The sequence below is a fragment of the Thunnus thynnus genome, chromosome 16 (assembly GCF_963924715.1).
Source record: "Thunnus thynnus chromosome 16, fThuThy2.1, whole genome shotgun sequence".
Classification (NCBI taxonomy): Eukaryota; Metazoa; Chordata; class Actinopteri; order Scombriformes; family Scombridae; genus Thunnus; species Thunnus thynnus.
In genome coordinates this window covers 7,127,585-7,149,425 of record NC_089532.1, presented here as the reverse complement: position 1 = coordinate 7,149,425, position 21,841 = coordinate 7,127,585, and the positions used below count along the sequence as shown (strand labels likewise).

Here is a 21,841-nt window from a genome sequence, read left to right as displayed (position 1 = left end):
AGTTTCCACAGTGCTACATATCACTGCTCCTCAGTACAAAAACCTCATCACAGTTTTAATCTTTGTATTACAGCTCACAGCCTCTTTGCACCTGGAATAAACCATTCTAACCAATGTTGGTTTTTCTTGTGATTGAGATCAGTGATTTTAATGGGAGGTGCTTTCTGTGGAGCAACGCCTTTAACTTCCCACCTCCCTTTATAAAAAACAGCCTCAGTCATTCAGCATGTCTACTGTGGCTGGATCTCATATTAAGAAGATCACTATGATGACTCAAATTCTCATCACATTTATAGTCTCGTCTCTGTGGCTTCAAGGTGAAAAAAACCAGATTAACCGTATAAGAGATGTGTAGGTTTGATAGTTATTTATTATAATTATTTATTAACATGGAAACATGGGCTGATGATACATGCAGCCTCAAATTCTGACTACAAAACTGGGCTGTCTATCTTTCAGTATCAGTGGATTTCAGTAAAATATTTTTACGTTCACATGTATGCAATACAAAAAGTAAAACATTTTTCCAAAAGAAATGCAGATTATATTGAATTTTGTATTTTCTCCACGCAGGTCAATGCCAGGATGTGAACCAATACCCTGAAATCAGCTGGAGTTCTGTGTTCAAATCTGCAGAGATGAACTGTAGCCACAATAAAGACGCTGGTCATAACCAGATGTATTGGTACAAGCAGCGTCCAGGGGAGAGCATGACCCTCATTGTCTACATGGTTTTTGATGGGCAGCCAGACTATGGGAGGGCCCCTCAAAACAAATATGTAGCCATCAAAGATGACATAAAGACCGGGGCTCTCACTGTCAATGACTTGAAGCTGAAAGACAGCGGTGTGTATTTTTGTGCCATCAGCAAACACAGTGATGTGAGAAGTATGAGCAGCTGAACAAAAACTGCTTCACAATAAATGTGCTGATTTTTTTAAAATCCTGACTTTTATATCTGTGCTGTAGGTGGAGCTGGAGCTCCAGAAATACTCAATACATGTAACACTGTGAAACTTATGAAGCTGCTTTTGAGGGGAAGGTGTTAGGTGTCTTTAGTAACTGTTGTATAACTAAAGAGCTTAGAGTCACTCAGTGTTCACTGTTCAGAAAACAAGTCAACATGCTCACATTATTCTTTTTTTTTTGGCTCCTTGGTAATCACTTTTACAATTCAGGAATACCTCTTCACCTATAGTTTCTACATTGTTCACTCATGTTTTCTTTCTCTAGGTGTTTGTCTGGCTGTTGAAGTCTACCAGAGTCCTTCAGCTCTACTCAGAAAACCTGGAGACAAAGTCCAGCTGGTCTGCAGTCATGAAAAAACTGACTACACACTCATGCAGTGGTACCAGAAATCCCCTGGAGACCGAGCTCTGAAACGCATCGGACATGTGTATCAAAAGAGCATAGAGCACGAGGAGCCTTTCAGAGAACATTTTAATATCACTGGAGACATGAGTGGAGACACAGCAAAGAACAGTTCTCTGTTTATAACCAACCTAAAGACACCTGAGCACACTGCAGTGTACTACTGTGCAGCTAGCTATGCACACTGACTACAGATCCTCTCTGCTTCATACAAAAACTCTGAAACAACTTTTATCAACTATTATGCTTTTGAATGGGAACTTGAACAGACTCCTCCCAGCCTGCTGCATTTTCTTTCAGGCTTTCATCTTTGCCAGCTAATGTACAGTGATGGCGTTTCATCACTTCCTTCTCCTTTTCAAACTTCAGTCAGCCCCATTAAGTCATCAGTTGGATTTCTGTTGCAAATGGTGACAGTGATATCTGATGTCAGATCCCAGAAACTTGAATCCATAAAACTCTAAAAGGCATTTAAAAAATGTTTTTTGTTGAGGATGTCAAAATGATCTGCTTTCTAGTCTTCTGTTGTCTGGCAGGTAATAACTTGAAGCATTACTTTCTTTGCATATGTCATTAGTGTAATTCATCATAAATCACAATGTAAATATTTTTGTTTTGTGTCCAGGTGGTTGTCTGGGTGTTCAGGTCCATCAGTCTCCCTCGGATCTCATCACAAAAATTGCTGACAAAGTGCAGATTTTCTGCAGTCATGATAAAACTGACTACAGAGTGATGCTCTGGTACCAGCGGTCACCTGGAGACACAGCTATGAAACTCATTGGATATTTGTACTTAAAAGATGTAATGATGGAAGAGACATATAAAGAACAGTTCAATATAACTGGAGATTTGAGTGGAAATACAGCAAAGAATGGCTCTCTTTTAGTTCCCACACCTGGACAACAGCACAGTGCAGTGTACTACTGTGCAGCCAGAGAAGCACGCTGACATAAATCCCCTCTGAACTTTACAAAAACTCCACATAGTATTTTATCATTGGTGGTTTGGAGTAAGATGAGAAATAAACTGCTCCCAGACACCTGCTGTTGAGGTTGTAATTTGATTTGATGTTATCATATCATTACAGTAACTAATGCAGCTGTGTTTCTATTTTGTTAGTTTCTTCCCATTTTACCAGGCAAGCCATCGCAGAACAGTTTCTAATACATAATGAAAAGGAAAACATTTTTGTGGAGGAATCAGTTGAAAGGAAGATATATATAGATATCAGTTCGATATGGAACTTAATTAAACCACTCCTCCTTTCTACATCACATTTGTTTACTCTTTAAATGTGACACTAACACCAAAGACTCATAACTTTTTCATCCACGACCTTCGAGTAACTCCATGATGATTAGATTTTTCTTCTGCTATTTACTCACAGGTAACAACTGCTTCATTGTGAAATGAGACACTGTATTTACTTTCACATCCTAAATCAATAATCTGTCCAACTCTGCTTACAGCAGGTTTTCTGTTGGACTTCAGATCCATCAGTCTTCCTCTGCTCTCAACAGAGAGGCTGGTGATGATGTGCAGCTTGTCTGCACCCATGAACAAACTGACTACACAGTGATGCTGTGGTACCAGCAACCATCTGGAGAAAAGGCTCTCAAACTCATTGGATATTTGGAATATAGCAGAATAAGCTATGAAAGGTTATATGAAGGATATTTCAATATTACTGGAGATTTGAGTGGAAATACAGCAAAGAACTGTTCTCTGTTAATAGTTAACCTCAAAGAGTCTGAGCACAGTGCAGTGCATTACTGTGCAGCTCGATATGCACGTTGAGACAGATCTCTTTCTAACAAGACAAAAACTAAACACCATCCTTTATCAGTTGTGGTTTGGAGTAAAGTCTTGAAAACACCTTTCACCAGCCACCTGCAGTCAAGCTCTCTGTCATGTGATTTCTACATCACTTCCTCATGTCTCTGCTGGTGTTTTTCATATTCAGTCCAGTCATAGTCAGCTCTCATCATCATCATTACTGTATCCTTGTCAACAGAGAATTTGCACAGGAGAAAGAACCATAATGATTTCTTTTCTACTTTATTATCATATTATAGGTAATGAGGTTTGTTCTCTAGATCAACAAGTTTATACTTTGTTTTTTTGTTCAAGCAGATAAACCCTGAGTTCGTTTCTTTTGCAGGTTTCTCTCTGGGGGTTCAGATCCATCAGTCTCCCTCTGCTGTCATCCGAACAGCTGCTGAAAACGTGCAGCTTCTCTGCACCCACGAACAAACTGACTACAGAGTGATGCTGTGGTACCAGAAGTCTCCTGGAGACACAGCTCTGAAACTCATTGGATATGGATATATGCAGTTCACAAACGACGGCGTGGAAGAGCCGTTTAGGAAACATTTCAAATTAGATGGAGATTTGAGTGGAGACAAAGCAAAAAATGGTTCACTTTCCATAATCAATCTAAAAGCACTTGAACACACTGCAACATACTTCTGTGCTGCCAGGGAGGCACAGTATGTCAAACACCCATCTGCTTCTGACAAAAACCTCTTCCCCTTTGCACTCTGGATGTGTGTTGAAGTGAAAATGATCCCTCCATGATCATTTGACATATTGGGGTTTTACTTTGATTCGACAACTTATCTCTCTTGTTTATCAGGTTTATAATTTACTCCACTTCACTTCCCTTTCCTGCCTCAAACACATAAACAGCTTAATACTTCACACTCAACAGCAGTATGTTTTCCCTCCCAACCAAAGCCTTAAATACTTTTAACCAGTGGTTCCCAGGCCCAGGGCTGCAGACCAGAACTATATGATTCAACAAAAAAAGCTACATCATCATTATATGACTTTATATGCTTTTATAGTCTAGTTTTTGTGGTAATAACCATGAACTTGACCCTGCACACCACCCACCAAAAATATACAGATTTTTAATAAGAATAGGCAACCAGTCCATCATCACCACATTTCAGTAACCAGCAGTACAAGAAATCTACTGGAGCCCACCGTTTATCAGAAAGAAAAGCAAAGATTTCCTCCTTAAAACAACAGACAGACTGAATGAAAGACAGTTTCTCAGTGTCAGTGTATGACTTCTCTGCATCACTTCCTGACTCCTTCTGATCCACTAAGTACAACAGAGACTCCAGTTGGTTCCTCACATTCAACATGATGCCATCTCATCTCATTATTTCCATCATCACTGTGTTCTGGATTAAAGGTATCGCTCATTCATAAAGACACTTTTTCCATTTAATCTGTAAATTAAGTCTCAAATATATTGAGGGAACTGCGGTGCGATATTTATGTACACTTCATTGATTACTTATTTCTTACTGCTGTTTCCCAGTTATTTAATCCGAGCGTATAATAAGGTTTTTTACACTGGGAATAAGACATTACAGCACTATTTAACACTGAGTTTTTATCTGTTTACAGGAGTTTACCTCAGTAAAGAAAAACAAGTTTTTCAGGAGCCAAGTGAACTGCTGTGGAAACCGAATGATGAAGTCAAACTGAGCTTCACACATAAAATCCCGAGCTATGACACTATTCTCTGGTATCAGCGCTCAGCAGGAGACACAGCTCTAAAGCTGATTGCCTACATGCAATATAAAAACCCCAAAGTTGAGTCGCCATTTAACAGCAGCTTCAATGTGAGCGGAGATGGAGAGAAAACCGCTTATCTTCACATCCTGAACCTGAGACACCCTGAAGACAGCGGAAAACATTTTGGTGCAGCTTGTATGCACAGTAATAAAGACAGTGACTCCCTCGTACAAAAACCTCCATAATGATCCAGCAGATAACAGCACACCAACAGTAAAGCACTAAAACCACCAACTAAAAAACTCTTCATTACTGTTAACTGGTTCAGTATAATGGGGTGTTTTGTTGTTCCTTTTATTTCACAGAACTGTATACATTTACTAGAAAACGATGAACACAAGTATTATAAAGATCATAACATTTACTAAATATGATAATAATGTAATATACAGCACAGTGAACATTTCAGAGTGGTTTAATTGATTAAAAAGATCAGGATAATTTGTACTGACTGATTGGTAGTGATGCCATGACTCTTCTCAGTCATAGATTTATGTGATCTTACTGTCCAGCTCTCTCCATATTATAAACACGGCCCCCTCATTCATTTGAATGAGACCAGTCAACACGCGGGGGATGGGGTCTTGGTTGGGCTGTGGTGGCCAATCAAATATGTGCAATTATAGTACATATTCCTGATAGATTAACATAAATATTTCTACTGTTTACCTCACAATTTGTACAACCAAGAATAAAATGATACTACTGTGATAACATTCCATACTTCTAAAATCCTGTCTCAGAGAATTTTATATAATATATTTTGTTTTGTTTTTTACCTGAAACAACATGTCCCCAACGTTCTTAAGCTGTTTTAAGTCAGGGCTTTTTAATGCCCACTTAACCATAAAGGTGAAAAGACAGAAAATGCTCATACAGGTCATTTTTTGAAACATCCGCATGGGTCATTTTCAATATCACTGAAAAACAAGTATGATGACTTGTTGAAAAGTCTAGATGATGATCTAGAAAATTGATCCAATTCACACTGACAATGCTTACCACACAAGTCTACAGAAACTCAGTTAATTATAATCAAGAACGCAAAATACAGTACAGCAGAATACTGGAGATTCAACCGCTAGGTGGAGACACAGCACATGACATGCAGCTTTTATCAAGAGAATGTGGTGATGAATTAACCAACACAGACACAACGCCCTCCCTATTTACCCTGAGCCTTATTTTTCTCAGGGCAATACCTTTTCTCACATCAGTGCTTGACAATGTCTTCATCTGCACACACATTTCCTATTCTCTTCATGTGTTTTTATTGTAAGATCTCAAACTACACTGTGAACTACATAAAACTACTCTTTATTTATGTTTAACAAGCTGAACAATTGTGTTAAATATACATACAAATATTGTATCCTCATGCTCTGCATCAGTAACAGTTTTATCTAAATCTGCTTTCTCCACAGGTCAGGTGAACACTGTTGCATTTCTGCAGTCTCTTCCCCAGATAGTGATGGAGAGTAATGAGGTCCAGATTAACTGCAGTCATGATGACACTTCTATTAATGCTCTGGTATCAGCAAAGAAAGGACAGTCTGTCTATGACCCTAATAGGGTATGGATATGAAAACTCCCAAAACTATGAGGGTCAGTTTGAAGAATAATTCAAGCTGACAAGAAAAGACACGGTGAGAGGAACTCTGATCATTCTGATCATTCTCTGATTAAACACAACAGATAGAGAATAAAATGGTTCTTCACAGTCAGACAGTCTGAATGTACATATGAAAGCGTTCAAGTTGTTACTGATAAGTAACGTTTTAATTACACAATGGCCGGGGTGGAATTTAAGGCTGCAATATACAAGCAAAAAATGTATGATTTTTTCCCCCCCAGAAAAACATATTCATTAACACTGCATCACATCCCAGCTATTTCAGATTTGCCAAATTTGTCCAAATCCAAATCTGGTGCTTATATGCAACCAAGCAAGCAAGCAAAGTTTATTTATAAAGCACCTTTCACAAACACCAGTTACAAAGTGCTTCACAGTCAAAGAAATAAAATAAAATAAAATAAAATAAAGTGAAATAAAATAAAATAAAATAAAATAAAATCAGAATAAATGCACACTTTACTACCTACCGAAGTTGACATCAGTGAAGATCAAAATACAAACACTGTGTCACAACAGAACAACGCAACAAAAACAGATTTCTATGGGTTTTTTGTCATTATGAAAATGAAATGCATCTTCAATAAGACAATAACAGTGAACAGATCCACAGAGTTTACTCAAACTGTCTAACAACAACCAAAAAAGAAAAAACTCAGCCACTAAAATAAATTAATACTCAATTAATCCCAACCCTACAAAAATGTAGATGACAAGAGTATAAGAGCATTTAAATCTGTGACCTAAATAAGTATTTCAGCTATATTGTTACTGAAAACGTTATTAATCATACTTTATTGAATACTTTATCTTGACAGCTATTACCAAACATGGTACCTCCATAGTGTTTAGATATGATCACAAACTTTGAGATCTGTGTTTTTGGTGTACAGGAATTTGTGACCTGACAGAATATGTGACAGGATCAGCTATAAAAGACCAAAGAGTTCAACTGTTAGATGAGATATTTATATCTGAATACCGGTAACGTTATATAAGGTCATAGTTCGGTTGGTTAACAGCTGTCACAAATTGTGACACTGTGTGTCACTATGGGGGTAATAGTATGAGTAAGGTATGTGATAAAGTCTGATTTTAAAAAAATCGTTTGCAGTGGCTGAAATTCCTATTCCTATAATTCCTGGGGGCAGAATCTGATACAACACCAGTGTCCAAGAAGACTAGTTAACTGCTAAACTATTAACTAAAAGCTAAACCTTTTGAAAAAAATCCCAAGAACCCAACAGCAGATCAGAGAAACTCTGGTTCAGACTTGAAATAACGTTTCACATTTATGGCAAAACGTTGGGTGAGGATTCAAAACAACCGCTGATGTGACTAAAAACCGTTGATGTGGAAATTAACGTTAACTGACACTCTCAACAGTAGCTAACAGGTACAGTAAGCCAACTAAGCTAGTTAGCAGACACAATGTCTTAGCTACTTCTGTGAGCAAAAATTGGCAGACAGCAGCACCAACACCAAGATATCAAACACATGACAGTAAGAGAGGAGGAAATGTTGGTCAACAGCTTCACAAATGTTAGCTATCAAAATGTCAGCTTTAAATTACATCAGTTAGCTATTCAAACGTTAGCTTAGCCGAGCATTCAAACACCAATTTAACAAAGCCAAAACATCAACCGCATATACACGTTAGCACAAGTATCAAATGCCTACCTTGTTGAAGAAAAGCTGAGATTCACGGCTTCTCGGAGAAGAATAAACTCTTTGGGAATATTTCCAAATTATTCCCAACAGAAAATTTCCCCCCAGTGCATTTTTGTGGCCAACCGTTGGCGTTAGGAACAACCGTTGAAGTGACAAATAACGTCTTTAGGGCGGTCTTACGCTAGTTTTACAAACTAAATTATTCTTTTAAACACGACAAAAGGTTGCTGTTTTTGTCAAGTAGCGAGTATAACAAAAGTTTTTAACTTTTATTTTTTACCTTGAGGAGGCAGTGTGCCTTGATTTTTTACGATTCATTTCTCTTTTCTTTTTCAAAATTAACAGCATTACGAGTGGGCGGGGCATTGTCCATTTAAGCAAACCGCCAAATTCAGCAGTGACCAATCACGTTCCACCAAAACCCAACCAGTCTGCAGGTTCATCCAATCAACTCAACAGGTGATTTTTAATTGAACATGTTTACAGTACAAGCAAACAAGCAACGGATGTTACTGTCAATGATAAAACATTATTCTCAACAACAAAACAACACAAACACTAAAGGGGGTCAGGAGTGATTATTAAATTGTTATACTATTAAATAACTCAATTACCAAAAAAAAAAACTCAGTACATGAAGCTCTAGTTTTAACAGCTTTGGACTTAGACTGTTAGAAAGGGTTTTAGTTTAGTTTAGTTAACACTTGAAAAACTTTACATTTTACATTTTCCAGCTTTACAATCAGCCATTTTTCATGACTTAAAACCACAGCACCAAGAAAATATGCATACATTGGTAATCAGTCAAAAAAAAAAAGAAAAGAGTTCACTAAAGAGGCAGAGGCAGGCTGAAAAAAATATTTTTGTCAGTCACAAGATCAGTTGCTAGTGGAGGAAGAAGGTGGGGAAGAGGAGGTGTGGTGTATGAGGAGAGGAACTTAGCCATCTGTCATTTGACATATAGGCTAAAAAGTTGCAGATGCTCCACCTGTGATTGTGAGAGAGTTGTGAAAAATTCAAATTTTATTTGTTCTTATACTGAACAGGAAATTGATTGAAGTTGTATTTCCAGGATGCTTCCAGTTTTATGCACATCTGGATTTTTACTGCTCATGCTTACATGTAAGCCTTTACTCAATGTAACATCAATTATCAGCACTTTTCTCTGAATATATTGTGTCTATACGACTGTGTATTTTTCAACCCAAGATTCAGTGATGAATTCTGACAAATTTAGGTACTTATATTCAAACAATATATCATCATAAACTTGAATGGATTTTCTTCACAGGTAAAGTGGAGACTGTTACCTTTGAACAGTCTTCTTCTCAGGTTGTGAAGGAGGGGAGAGAGGAGCTCAGGATTAACTGCAGTCATGATGACAGCAGCCTTCAAGTAATGTTGTGGTACCAACACAAACAGAGCAGTCAGTCTATGAGCCTCATCGGGCACACAGTCCTGCAGGGTAAACCAAACTACGAGAACCAGTTTAAAAACAGATTCCAGCTGAAAAGTGTAGATGCAGTGAGAGGATCTCTGATCATCCACAGAGTGAATTCATCAGACTCGGCTGTGTATTTCTGTGCTGCCAGCACACAGTGATGTGGTTTAATACAACTGCTTCACTAAAAACCTGCTGTGGCATAGAAACTAATGACAGCTGCTGCTCAGAGTTTCAGATATTTAAGAGTTGAAAATATGCTGTATTGTTGTTGCTATTTAAGGTATCTTTGATTAATTCCTTTGATTACTAGATACAATATATGATGGAGTAACTGAACATGCAGCCTCTAAATATAAATGCACCTATTGCAAAAGTATTAATCTGCTTATATTTGCAGAATAATGTTGATGTCCCTTAATGTAATATATATACAATAAAATACAAATACAATATGTCTTGATCCTCAAATCAATGCAGAAAAAGAAATTGAATGACAATTACAGTCAGTCCTACTTTCCAATCATGTGATCATATGACCTCATGTTTCCTTTGTGCTGAACAAAGTGATGTATGACTCTGCATCATTCAGCTGGAAGAAGACTCTTCGCTAACATGTTTGTCACAGTCCTTTATCTGTTGCTTTTCTTACACTCAGGTGGGTTTTGTGTATGAAACTTTATCAAGTTTCCATCATCCATCATTCCATTTAATGTTCTGTACATCGAGAGACATTGAAACATCATCCTTCATGTGCTGCAGGTCTCAGTGTTGTAGTTCTTCAGTCTGGAGATCAAATGTCTCAGCCAAGAGTCACAGTGAAGTTAGAGTGCAGCATGGGTCCAGGGTTCAGCATGAGCAGCTACACCATGCTCTGGTACCGACAAAACCACTATGGAGCCCAGATGAAGTTCCTCCTAACACAGTATGACCAACCTGTGGGGCGCTTCCAGTCTTCTATAGACGCATCCAAAAACAGCTTCACCCTTCAGATTACTGAGCTGTTTCTCAATGACAGCAGCACCTACTACTGTGCTGCCAGTCACAGTGATGCACACAGGCCAGACAGTCGTACAAATATCAAGTCTGTCAGTCACAGATGGCTCACAGCAGGAAGGAGCTGTGGTTCATTTGATTTATTGTTACAGTGGAATTGTTCAATGATAATAATATGTTTTCAGCTGAAGTCCTGAGCTTTATTAATGGAAGATAATATGACATACTGGCCCTATATTGATTTCATTAAATATATTAGTTCATCATATCTCTACCACCACAATGATGGATGTCATTATCTCACAATTATTATATTGCTATATTGCAGATACAACTGTACAATTGTGAATATTTAATGCTTACCTGATCCATGACGTTATCTTCTCTCCATGCAAAAACTATGAAGCTGTTGAAACAGAGCAGAATAAATTATTTTCAGCTGGTTTCTTTTCTGTGTGCAAAGTAAAAAACAAGCTAGTGTTCCGTTTGTGGAGATTCAAGTTGTCAAATGCAACAAACTGTGATGTTTTTAATGACTTGAAGGGTTTACAGCTATGTAATTGGCATGTTAATTCATGTTTGGCTCGATTGTGATTTTCTCAGTCAAGTTTCTTTGTAAAGCCCAATATTACAAATATTTAAATGGGCCCACAACATTAAAAGTTCACATTCCAGCAAAAGCTTTTTTAACCTTTGTTTATCCCAGGAGATTTTGTTGACAGTTTGTGTAACTATTTTGTAAAGCAACAGGTTTTCTTTTTATTATTATTTTCTTACACAAATAATGGAAATTAAATGATTTCAGAGGCAAGAGGTGAACCCAGTGTCTGAGTAAGACTTCAGTAAGCTCATCACACAAAACACCCATAAAACGCAGAAGAAAAACAGTGAGAGATGAAGAGATAATCAATTACATTTCAATTCCACCTCTTGTTACTCTCTGACCACCACTTTAATCAGTTACTGAATATACAAACTCACTGATATTATTTTAATGCACAGTTATCATTACTGATGTCTGATATCACACAAAACAGCTAAGATTGTTGCTTATTTTTTCCCTGTTAACAACCTGATCTGTTGTAGATTCAGTAATAACTTCACAATCTCCTCTAAAGTCCTGCAGGGACCACTCACAGAGCTCTTGAGAAAGGCTGCAGTTGCAGTTCAGTGTCCACTAGGAGAGTGTAGCTGTGCTGACAAACTTCTCCACAGGACTGTGTGAAAGTGAATGAATGTGGGCAGGGAGTTCATGGTTAAAGATTGAAAAACAGAGAGGACAGGGAGGATCAGATCATATTTCATATGTTTTGATTGCAGTAGTAGTAAATGAAGACAGAGTTATGACTGTAATTTAGATTGCTCTGATGTTTTTATTCTAAAACCTTTGACCACAGTGGAAATGAACGTCTTCTTGGTTGCAGTTCTTATCTTCTCCAGTGAGAACATTGAAATTCATTTGAAAGAAAAATAATGTTTTTTCTTGTAAGATTTTCTTGCTTTAGTTGTTGTTTGTTTACTTGTTGTCTTCTTTGTTATTTTTCAGATTTCTCTGTCTGTGTGAAAATTCAACAGCTTCCATTTTTAATCAGTCGTGAAGGAGACAAGACTGTAACTTTGGAGTGTGAACAAGATGATAAGCAATATTACAACATGTACTGGTACAGACAAAGCAGCAGTGGGGAAAAAATACAGATGGTATCATTTTCTGCTGGTCAAGGTTCAACAAACATTGAAGCTCCTTTCAATGACTCCAAGTACACCATGACGCGGCCTGAGGTGCTTAAATCCTCTCTGGAGATACACTCTGCTGAAGCCGGAGACTCAGCTGTGTATTACTGTGCCTCCAGTATAGCACAGTGGTTCAGAAAGCCTCAACAGCTAAACAACAACCTCAAGAGAAACACAAGAGGAGGGATGAGTGACAAGGACCAATGTGTTGAACTCTGAGAGTCAGGATTTTGTAGTAGTGTGAGACATGATAGACAACTAACATCAATGTGACATGAAAATAAGGATCGGACCATTAATTACAGAAAAAAATATGTTTAAAAAACAACAGCACAATGAACATCTATTAATTCAGTGAAGGTACAAGAACTCACCGCAAGTCATGTTTCAGCAGCACCACAGAGCTGATCAATTCAGATAAGGCACCAGGTGTTTAAGTATTTGTCACATTCAGTATTATTGTCCTCTGTGCTTTCTCATCTGTGTCACAATCAAGTCAAGTCTCTACTTTGTTATTTTATTATAATTCTCTCTGTGCTTCCTGACAAGATTAAAAGCATATCAGGTTTAAAAGGTTAGCACACACTGACCTCTACTGGATTCATGTAGGATTACATATATATTTAAGGAGCCATTCTAATCTTTAGTGTAATTAAAATGGCTTTAAAGTAAAGAATTAGTAGGATACAGTTAAAATCCCTTAAAAATAAATGACCTCTCCTGAGCAGCTGTGATATAACATTGTGTGAATGATGCCTCACAACACAGTAAGTTCCATTAAGAAGAAATAAAAAGACATAAAAAGTTTTATAAGTATGAAGTGCATATCATATAGCAGTTATATTGTATGCAACTCATACATATATACATATTCATACATATGATGATATATATGTAATAACCTCAACATCCTGAGTTCAGGTCCAGCTGGGGACCTTTGTTCTCTCTCTCACCATGTTTCTAGTATCTCCAACTGTCTGATAAAAAAAGTCTGTCCTCAAAATACAGATAATAATATGCTATGATATGATATAACATTAATTCAATGTTTAATTTAATGTTTATTTTTTTATTAATAGAAACAGATTGTTCACTGAACACACTGATGTCTGATGCTGAAAATGTAATAACTGAAAGTTGCTGTATTTTTTTAAATGGATATATAAAATATAATAATATAATGAACTCTTACACAGTGGAATGACAAACTGTTTGACAAACATTGTGCCTCATGATGTCATAAATGATGTAACATTTTTAATAATTTATGATAATCTTGATTAATAACATAATAATTAACATTATGACTCGTCTCTTTCTCATATCAGTCAAAATTATTACAAAACATTATTGCATCATCACTGAAATAAATTAATTAAGAGATTGATTTCTTTAATGTAATGTTATGCTCCATGTCCTACATTATCAGCCACATCTGTCGCTGTATGTTATTCAGTAAATGTGCCTCCTCACTTCTCTGACAGCTGGGTGGGATAAAGAGGTGTGACCAGGAGAGATGTCACTTCCTCTGAGCAGCTAAAAACAAACACAGTTTCTCTTTTCCTTCTATTCTTCTTGCTTCTTTTCTTAGCTGTCACAAAAATAGCAGCAGTCAGGTTGGAGCTGGTTAAGCCGTCAGTCAGCCCGACCTGTGCAGCTGCTCTCACAGACAGAGAGAGATGAAGGATGAGATATGGGGAAGCTGGGTGGGGGAAGCGAAGAGGAGACAACGAAAAAGACTTCAGGTTTTTGTGTGATGCTTTTTCACCGTGGGGACAGGGGGCCACGGTGATACAATCCTATAGAGCCGCCGTACAAAAACCTCCTCCCATTAACATCCATTGTGTAGACTGCTACATGCTACTTTGGATACTTTGTAGAGCAGAAAACATCAACATTATGAAGGTGTGCAGGATGTCAGACCATTTTAGTATTGTAAAATCAATTTAAATGAGGAAATTAAGCTGAATTTTTTTTTTTTTAAATGGCTTTAAATTCATGTTTGCAGGACTTAAATGTTTGTTTTACTCATCTTGACAAAACTAAAACATCTTTGGACATTATGAAGCTCATCCTGCATGTTTGAACCTTCTTCATCCTGTGGATTATTAGACTGTTTCTAAACATGCTGATTATGGAAAGTTTTGTGACTTTTTGGTTGAGGAGGGATTCAGTGTGACACTGGAACCGAAGCTTACTTTGGAAAGGGAACAAAACTCACAGTTTTGGGTAAGTCAGAACTCTCACAACTTCAGTTTACTTAAACAAACATAAAACAGTTGAGTTGTTTGTGTAACATTAAAGGAAATATCAGTTGTCATGAAAAAGCTGAACTATTGAGCTAAAGTTAGAACACTGTGACCTACACTGATCCTGCTTACTTCGGCCAAGGAACCAAACTGACGGTTTTAGGTAAATATTCCAGTTTATTAATGTGTTTTGATAAATGTCACATTGCTTTAGAGTCTCAGTATTGATAAAAGGATTAGTGAAAACTATCTAAAGATAATTCTGATAGAGAAAGACAGAGGAGTTTCATGCTCAGTATTTCTGCACTGTGACAATGCCAACGAAGCGTATTTTGGAAAAGGAACAAAACTGACTGTTTTAGGTAAGTGAAGGATGATAAAGTTGAAGAAAGCTTTGTAATTAGAGTGGTGCATTAAGAAACTAAATGTACTTTATAGTTCAAGTTCAGCTCAGTGCTTTTTGATGTTAAGCTTAAACACTGTGTCAATTACGAAGCTTATTTCGGCCGAGGCACAAAACTGACTGTTCTTGGTAAGTAAGACGTCAAAATTTCTTCTCATGAATCCATTTGTGAGGAAAATAAAACATATTGAAGTTTTACATGTTGGTTGTTGAGGGATACAGTTTAGAATTGTTTATAAGCTGTAAAAACCAGACTGTAGTGCAGCAGATGTTGGTTTTTGGATTTTAAGAAAAGTGATATTTAATACAATAAACACTTAAAGGCAACCAAAAAGTAAAGAAGTAAAGTCAAAGCAGCATCTTGGGCTGTTTTGAGCACTGATTGAACACACTGTGACTCTTATGGTAATGAAGCTTTCTTCGGTGGAGGAACAAAGTTAACTGTTTTAGGTAAGAAATCAGAACAAATGTAAAAAGCTTTGTAATTTAGTCATTCATTAAGAAACTTACTGCACCTGAGTCTTCATGGTTCAAGTTCAGCTCAGCAGTTTTTGATGTTAAGCTTAAACACTGTGTCAATGCTGAAGCTTATTTCGGCCAAGGCACAAAACTGACTGTTCTTGGTAAGTAAGACGTCAAAATTTCTTCTCATGAATCCATTTGTAAAGTATATACAACATATTGAAGTCTTACATGTTGGTTGTTGAGGGATACAGTTTAGAATTGTGTACAAGCTGTAAAACCAGACGGTAGAGCAGCAGATGTTGGATTTTGGATATAAAGAAAAGTGATATTTAATGCAATAAACACTTAAAGGCAACCAAAAACTAAAGAACTAAAGTCAAAGCAGCATCTTGGGCTGTTTTGAGCATTGATTCAGTGCACTGTGACACTGGTGGTTATGAAGCTTTCTTCGGTGGAGGAACAAAACTGACTGTTTTAGGTAAGAAGAAATCAGAACAAAAGTAAAAAGCTTTGTAATTGAGTCGTTCCTTAAGAAACTTACTGCACCTGAGTCTTTATAGTTCAAGTTCAGCTCAGTAGTTTTTGACGTTAAGCTGAAACACTGTGTCAGTACGAAGCTTATTTCGGCCAAGGCACAAAACTGACTGTTCTTGGTAAGTAAGATGTCAAAATTTCTTCTCATGAATCCATTTGTGAGGCAAATAAAACATATTGAAGTTTTACATGTTGGTTGTTGAGGGACACAGTTTAAATTGCGTACAAGCTGTAAAAACCAGACTGTAGTGCAGCAGATGTTGGTTTCTGAATTTAAAGAAAAGTGATATTTAATACAAAAAATACTAAAAGGCAACCAAAAAGTAAAGAAGTAAAGTCAAAGCAGCATCTTGGGCTGTTTTGAGCATTGATTGAATGCACTGTGACTCTGGTGGTGGTGAAGCTTTCTTCGGTGGAGGAACAAAACTGACTGTTTTAGGTAAGAAATCAGAACAAATGTAAAAAGCTTTGTAATTGAGTCGTTCCTTAAGAAACTTACTGCACCTGAGTTCAAGTTCAGCTCAGTAGTTTTTGGCGGTAAGCTAAAACACTGTGTCAGAACGAAGCTTATTTCGGCCAAGGCACAAAACTAACTATTCTTGGTAAGTAAGATGTCAATTTTTTTCCCCATGAATCCACCTGTAAGAGAAGTCAAATATGTAAAAGAAGTTAAACATTTATTTATGTTTTACTTAGGCTGATTATTGAGAGAAACTGTTTTGCTTGCATCATGTAAAAAAAAAACACAGGCTATAGTGAAAGCTTTTGGTTTTACTGCAAAAGAAAGTTGCATTTAATATAAATCTAAAAAAGTAAAGAAGCAAAGTCAAAGCAGCATCTTGGGCTGTTTTGAGCACTGATCAAGTGCACTGTGACTCTGGTGCTTCAGAGGCTTACTTTGGTGCTGGAACAAAACTAACTGTTTTAGGTAAGAAATCATTTAAAGGTTCATTAAATATTGCTCTGGTGTTGTTTCGTTAAGATGTTTTTAAAATGTAAAGTTACTCCAAAGATGATTCCAAAACAGTAAGAGTGATAAAACTGTTTACAGCCATTACTAGGTTTAATAATCAAAAAATAATCACAAAAAGCATGAATATATATTCAAAAGGTAAAAATAAGTCTAAGATGATTTTCATGTTTTGTAAACTAAAATAGTGGAAGTCTTAACAAGTCAAATAGTGAAATAAATTTGAAGGGTAACAGATAGAGAAGCAGTAGAAAGAGTTTTTGTTACTATTGAAACACTCTGTGCTCCAACAGAGAAGCTTACTTTGGAGCTGGAACTAAACTCACTGTTTTAGGTAAGAAAACCTGCAAAAATAATCTCACAGAGCATGATTCACAGCTTTTTTAATTTATGAGAGTAAGAAAAATGGTCAGTATTAAAAAATTCAAGTATTAAAACCTTTTATTCAATTGCATAAAACAATTTATACTGTAAAAGAACTTGATACAGGAGTTAGTTTGTGTCAGTAAAACAAGTCTTGTCTATGTTCTCCAGTAAAAGTACTGCAGCAATAAAACATTTGGCTCAACGCCCAGATTATTACTCTCAGTGAGTTCTTATAAGCACTATGAAATACTGTGAGTTCTCAGTCAGAAGCTTACTTTGGAGCTGGAACTAAACTCACTGTTTTAGGTAAGACAAAACTATCATTGAATATATACTGATGTAGTATTCTACAGGATATAACAGCAAACCAGTTGGTTATATCAGGTTAAAGTTGAGTGATGTTTTTTATCTCTCTTGAATGGATCTCAAACCAGACGTTTAACTCTTTTAGGTAATGAGTTCATTTGGTATGAATATGTATTATTTACAGATTTTCTGCACATAAAGGTTTTTAGTTTATGTGAAAGTAAACACAAAGAGTTTACAGCTTTCAGTGCTGAAAGGTTGAGCAGTTTTTCTACAGCCTTGTATCAGTGTGAACAACAATGAGCCTGCTTACTTTGGCAGTGGCACCAGACTAACAGTGCTGGGTAAGAAAATTATAGAAATCATATCAATTAATCTAAATCCGCAAAATTATTGTTGTAAATGTTTTAATGTCTTATTCTGTGATTTTCTGGAGTTGTACTGTGTCAAAAGTGCCAAAGAAAATATAAAATCTATAGAATAAGAATCTCACACTACGTTTGGTCCAGGCATCAGAGTTTGACTTTTATAGTTTATTTCTAACCTTTAAACTGTGACATTTTTGCAGTTTATAATGTTCATGACAGCCAACACTGTCTCAGTTTCAAAACAAAGTTAAATATATTTACTTGAATTGGTAAAGAAATGTAGGGAAAAAGTTTTTAAAAAATATACAAAGTGAATGAATCAGTAAGTGATAATTGTGATATTGTGACTGTACTGTAGACATACTGTAAAGAAGTTAGAGGTTCATTCAGTCCTTGTAGGTCGGTGTCAGTTTTTTACATGCAAGTCAGCAGTGTGCTCTGGCAATTATCCTGCTTATTTTGGAGAAGGAACCAGGCTAACAGTTGTTGGTAAGATCACTGGAATAACTTCATAACATTTATCTGAAATGAAATCTTAATGACTCTCAATGTGAGTTTGGCCACCTGCAATGATCATGGTGTATTTGGGATTTTCAAGGTTACAATTATACATTGTTTTGTTGTTGATCTCCAGGATTTTGACAATGCAACTCTAATCTAATGATTCATGTCCTTATAGAAAATGGCCTTAAGGTAACACCACCAAAAGTGAGAGTGCTCCCACCTTCGCCAAAAGAATGTCGCAAGCAGAAATACGAGCACAGGAGGAAGACCTTAGTTTGTGTGGCCACTGGATTCTACCCAGACCATGTCAGTGTATTCTGGCAGATTAATGAGAAGAATGTCATCAAGGGTGTGGCGACGGACAACGCTGCCCTGAAGGAAGGAAAGTACTACAAAATCACCAGCAGGTTGAGGGTCTCTGCCAATGATTGGTACACACCTGACAGTAATTTCACCTGCATTGTCAACTTCTCTGATGAAACTGAAACCAAACCTTATTGGGATTCAATTCTTGGTGAAAAAGGTATGTTGATGTAAAACTCAGAAATTAATTAAATTTTTGCAACAAAAACATGTAAACGGTCATCTGTACTCATCTAATCCATGTTTATTCTTCTATCAGCTACAGAGGTGACGATGACAAGAGGTAAATATATTATTTTTTGATTCTGTACACTTCAATGCATTAATTCTACCTATAAAAGGATATACATATAACTGAATAATTAGTCTTTGAATCATGTCACTTATGTGAGTATTTGAACTTTCTGCAGGCAAATATTTGAAGATCACAAATAATGCCAAACTCTCCTACGGTGTTTTCATCGTCAAGAGCAGCATCTATGGAGCCTTTGTTGTGTTTCTGGTGTGGAAGCTTCAGGTTTGTTCTGTTTCTGTTGCTTAGATGCTTTGATTAGCTTCAGTTTCCTGTACTTGACATAAAAACTGGCTCCATATATTTGAATAATAAGTAAAAAGAGCTCATGACATTAAGACATTGTGTCCTTCTCTTTCTGTTGCAGGGAAAACACAACTGAGAGCTGAGCTGCAGCCTGAACAAGTGAACTCTCAGAGATCGATTCTGTTAGTTTCTGTAAATAAAGATTGAGAACATTGAACTTATATTTCTTATATTTCCACTATGTTGTGTGTTACAAAGCATTCGTGCTCTTAATAGTAATTCTGCACACAGTAGATGAACAGTTTCAGGCATATTTTTGTTACAATCTTAAAGCTATAACTGGCATAAAAATACTTTGGCATCACGTTTTTATAAATACGTCTGTATAATGTGTGTTAGTGTGTGGTTGTAAACTGCTTGTTTGCTAAATTTTCTCTTCAATAAAAGTATTTCAGAGAATCTTGAAAAGCTTTTGCTTTCATTTATTCAATAAATGTTGAGTGTCCTACTGAGTTTTTATAGTTTGTCCTACAAATGATTCTCATGACAGATTCAGGCAGTAAGACTTTATTTACATAGTGTTTATCTAAACCAGATTCATCTTCATATCAGACACTATTCATACACAGTGGTTCATTTCCAAAAAAACAAAAAAAAGAAGAAAGAAAAGAGAAAGAGAGAAAGAAAGAGAGAAAGAAAGAGAGAAAGAAAGAAAGAAAGAAAGGATTAGACAGATAAGTTTGTCAGTTGCTCCAAATTGTTGCTGATATGTAGTTTGGATACTGACCCCTGTCACTGCTCTCACATCTCATCTTACACTCAACATCACTTTTTCCAGAGATAGTGTGAGGTATTTTTAGCTGCTCGCCTTTCTGCCTGTTTTCTGTGAAATCAGATATTTCATGTTGAAATACCTTATCTCAAGAAAACATCACAAGCTGCTTCAGTTGGGTCATAACAAGATTTTCCAATGAGCAAACTGAAAGGTGACTGAAGTGTTGTTTTCTGGTGACATTTAAGTGATGAATTAAATCCAGACGACTAATCTGAATTATAATATTCTTTCTTTTATAAATTATTGATTAAAGTGAGTTTATCTGAGTTGTATCTAGTTTTTTCCACTTTGCACAACTAAGTATGACAGTTTATATTATCTTTATGAATAAGGATCATCTTCCTTTACGTTAAAGACTCACAGTAATAAAGTAAATGTGAGAGTGTGAGTCTACCACATAACAACAGGAAATCAACGTTCTCATCTGTGTACAGAAGGAGGTCAAAGCTGTTGTTGGTGAGGGAGACAAACTGGGGCTTGAAACCCTGCAGAGGAGTAGAGAGCGACAGCAGAGGAGAGGATGTGGTCACAGAGCAGCCTGCAGATCGTTCTCTGTGCTGAGAAATGACGAAGGTGCAACCTTCTACTTTACCACAACCTCCGGTTCACAGAATCCACCTGCATCTCTGCACCAACCCCCCGCCCTGCACATCTCTGAGCAAACAGCTGGAAAAGCTGCCATTTCTGTGTCAACTGAGGCTACAGAATGAACATGAGTGTGTTGTAACACACAACACATGTTTACTCAGATCTGGTGCAGAAATTTGCATATGAAAGTTTGTTTCTTTTGTTGCAGTATAGAGATATAAAATAAATGTATTGCAATTATAGACTAAAGACAACTACACCTGTAATAAATAACAAACAACAGTAATTCATTCTAAATATAAAACAGGGTGTTTCGATTGTAATCTCAAATAAATCATCCTCACGTGAATAACTAAGTTAGACACAATACATAACTGTATTTAAAGCATATCATGGAGATTTATTAAACGCTTCTGTCTGAACGTTCCTCCATCAAAACTGGTATAAGTTGAAACCCCAGTGGGAATCCAACTAAGGAAGATTTCTTCCTCATTTCACCATTTGTTTCCTTTAAAAACATGTTTTTTGCTCACTAGAGTCAGATAAACAGGAAACAATGTCTGAAAGACACTAACAGAAACATGGTGTGTCTGACATCTGTGAGCAAGATAATTATATCTACTCCCACTAACCACAACCTTAAAATGAATTATGATAAGAAGTTGCTGTTCTTCCTTTTGTTAGGAAGCACAAAACAAAGCTTCATACTCTCTTTCTCTGTAATATTTAAGTCCAGTTAAAGCAGTGTGTGAGCCCTGCAATTCTGAATGAGCCACACAGGAGAATAATTTCAAAGTTTACGTTGAAATACTTGGTAACACTTTACTTAAAAAGCTAAAAATACCAAGACAAGGCACGTTTATTTTTATAGCACATTTCAACAACAAGGCAATTCAAAGTGCTTCACATAAAGTATAA

The 21,841-nt window shown here is 36.5% G+C and overlaps 1 protein-coding gene, 1 long non-coding RNA gene and 1 gene segment (V, D, J or C); all 3 read left to right on the top strand.

The window, feature by feature from the left end:
* The first annotated feature begins 2,335 nt into the window (after positions 1-2,335).
* LOC137199805 (uncharacterized) lies at positions 2,336-9,656 on the top strand. Its single transcript, XR_010931856.1, has 5 exons — positions 2,336-3,446; positions 3,533-4,573; positions 4,792-7,991; positions 8,612-9,388; positions 9,558-9,656. It is a non-coding gene; the product is annotated as an uncharacterized lncRNA (long non-coding RNA).
* Positions 9,657-11,997: 2,341 nt separating this feature from the next.
* Positions 11,998-19,968, top strand: LOC137199804 (M1-specific T cell receptor beta chain-like). Its single transcript, XM_067614358.1, has 7 exons — positions 11,998-12,142; positions 12,250-12,552; positions 15,967-16,029; positions 18,775-19,122; positions 19,222-19,245; positions 19,373-19,479; positions 19,622-19,968. Exons 1-7 carry the CDS (start codon positions 12,106-12,108, stop codon positions 19,634-19,636), a joined length of 897 nt encoding a protein of 298 aa, XP_067470459.1. The 5' UTR covers positions 11,998-12,105; the 3' UTR covers positions 19,637-19,968.
* LOC137199800 (T cell receptor beta chain MC.7.G5-like) overlaps positions 16,223-21,841 on the top strand; it is a 90,962-nt gene continuing 85,343 nt past the window's right edge. Inside the window, 1 exon segment of the C gene segment in view lies at positions 16,223-16,524. Within this exon segment, the coding sequence occupies positions 16,461-16,524 (64 nt within the window).

What these genes read in the sequence shown, in the direction of transcription:
- LOC137199804 (XM_067614358.1), top strand. Translation starts at nt 12,106, where the DNA reads ATGAACGTCTTCTTGGTTGCAGTTCTTATCTTCTCCA. An exon ending in AACAAAACTGACTGTTTTAG is followed by an intron (nt 16,030 to 18,774) that starts GTAAGAAGAAAT and finishes ATGTCCTTATAG; the next exon opens with AAAATGGCCTTAAGGTAACA. An exon ending in TTCAATTCTTGGTGAAAAAG is followed by an intron (nt 19,123 to 19,221) that starts GTATGTTGATGT and finishes TTCTTCTATCAG; the next exon opens with CTACAGAGGTGACGATGACA.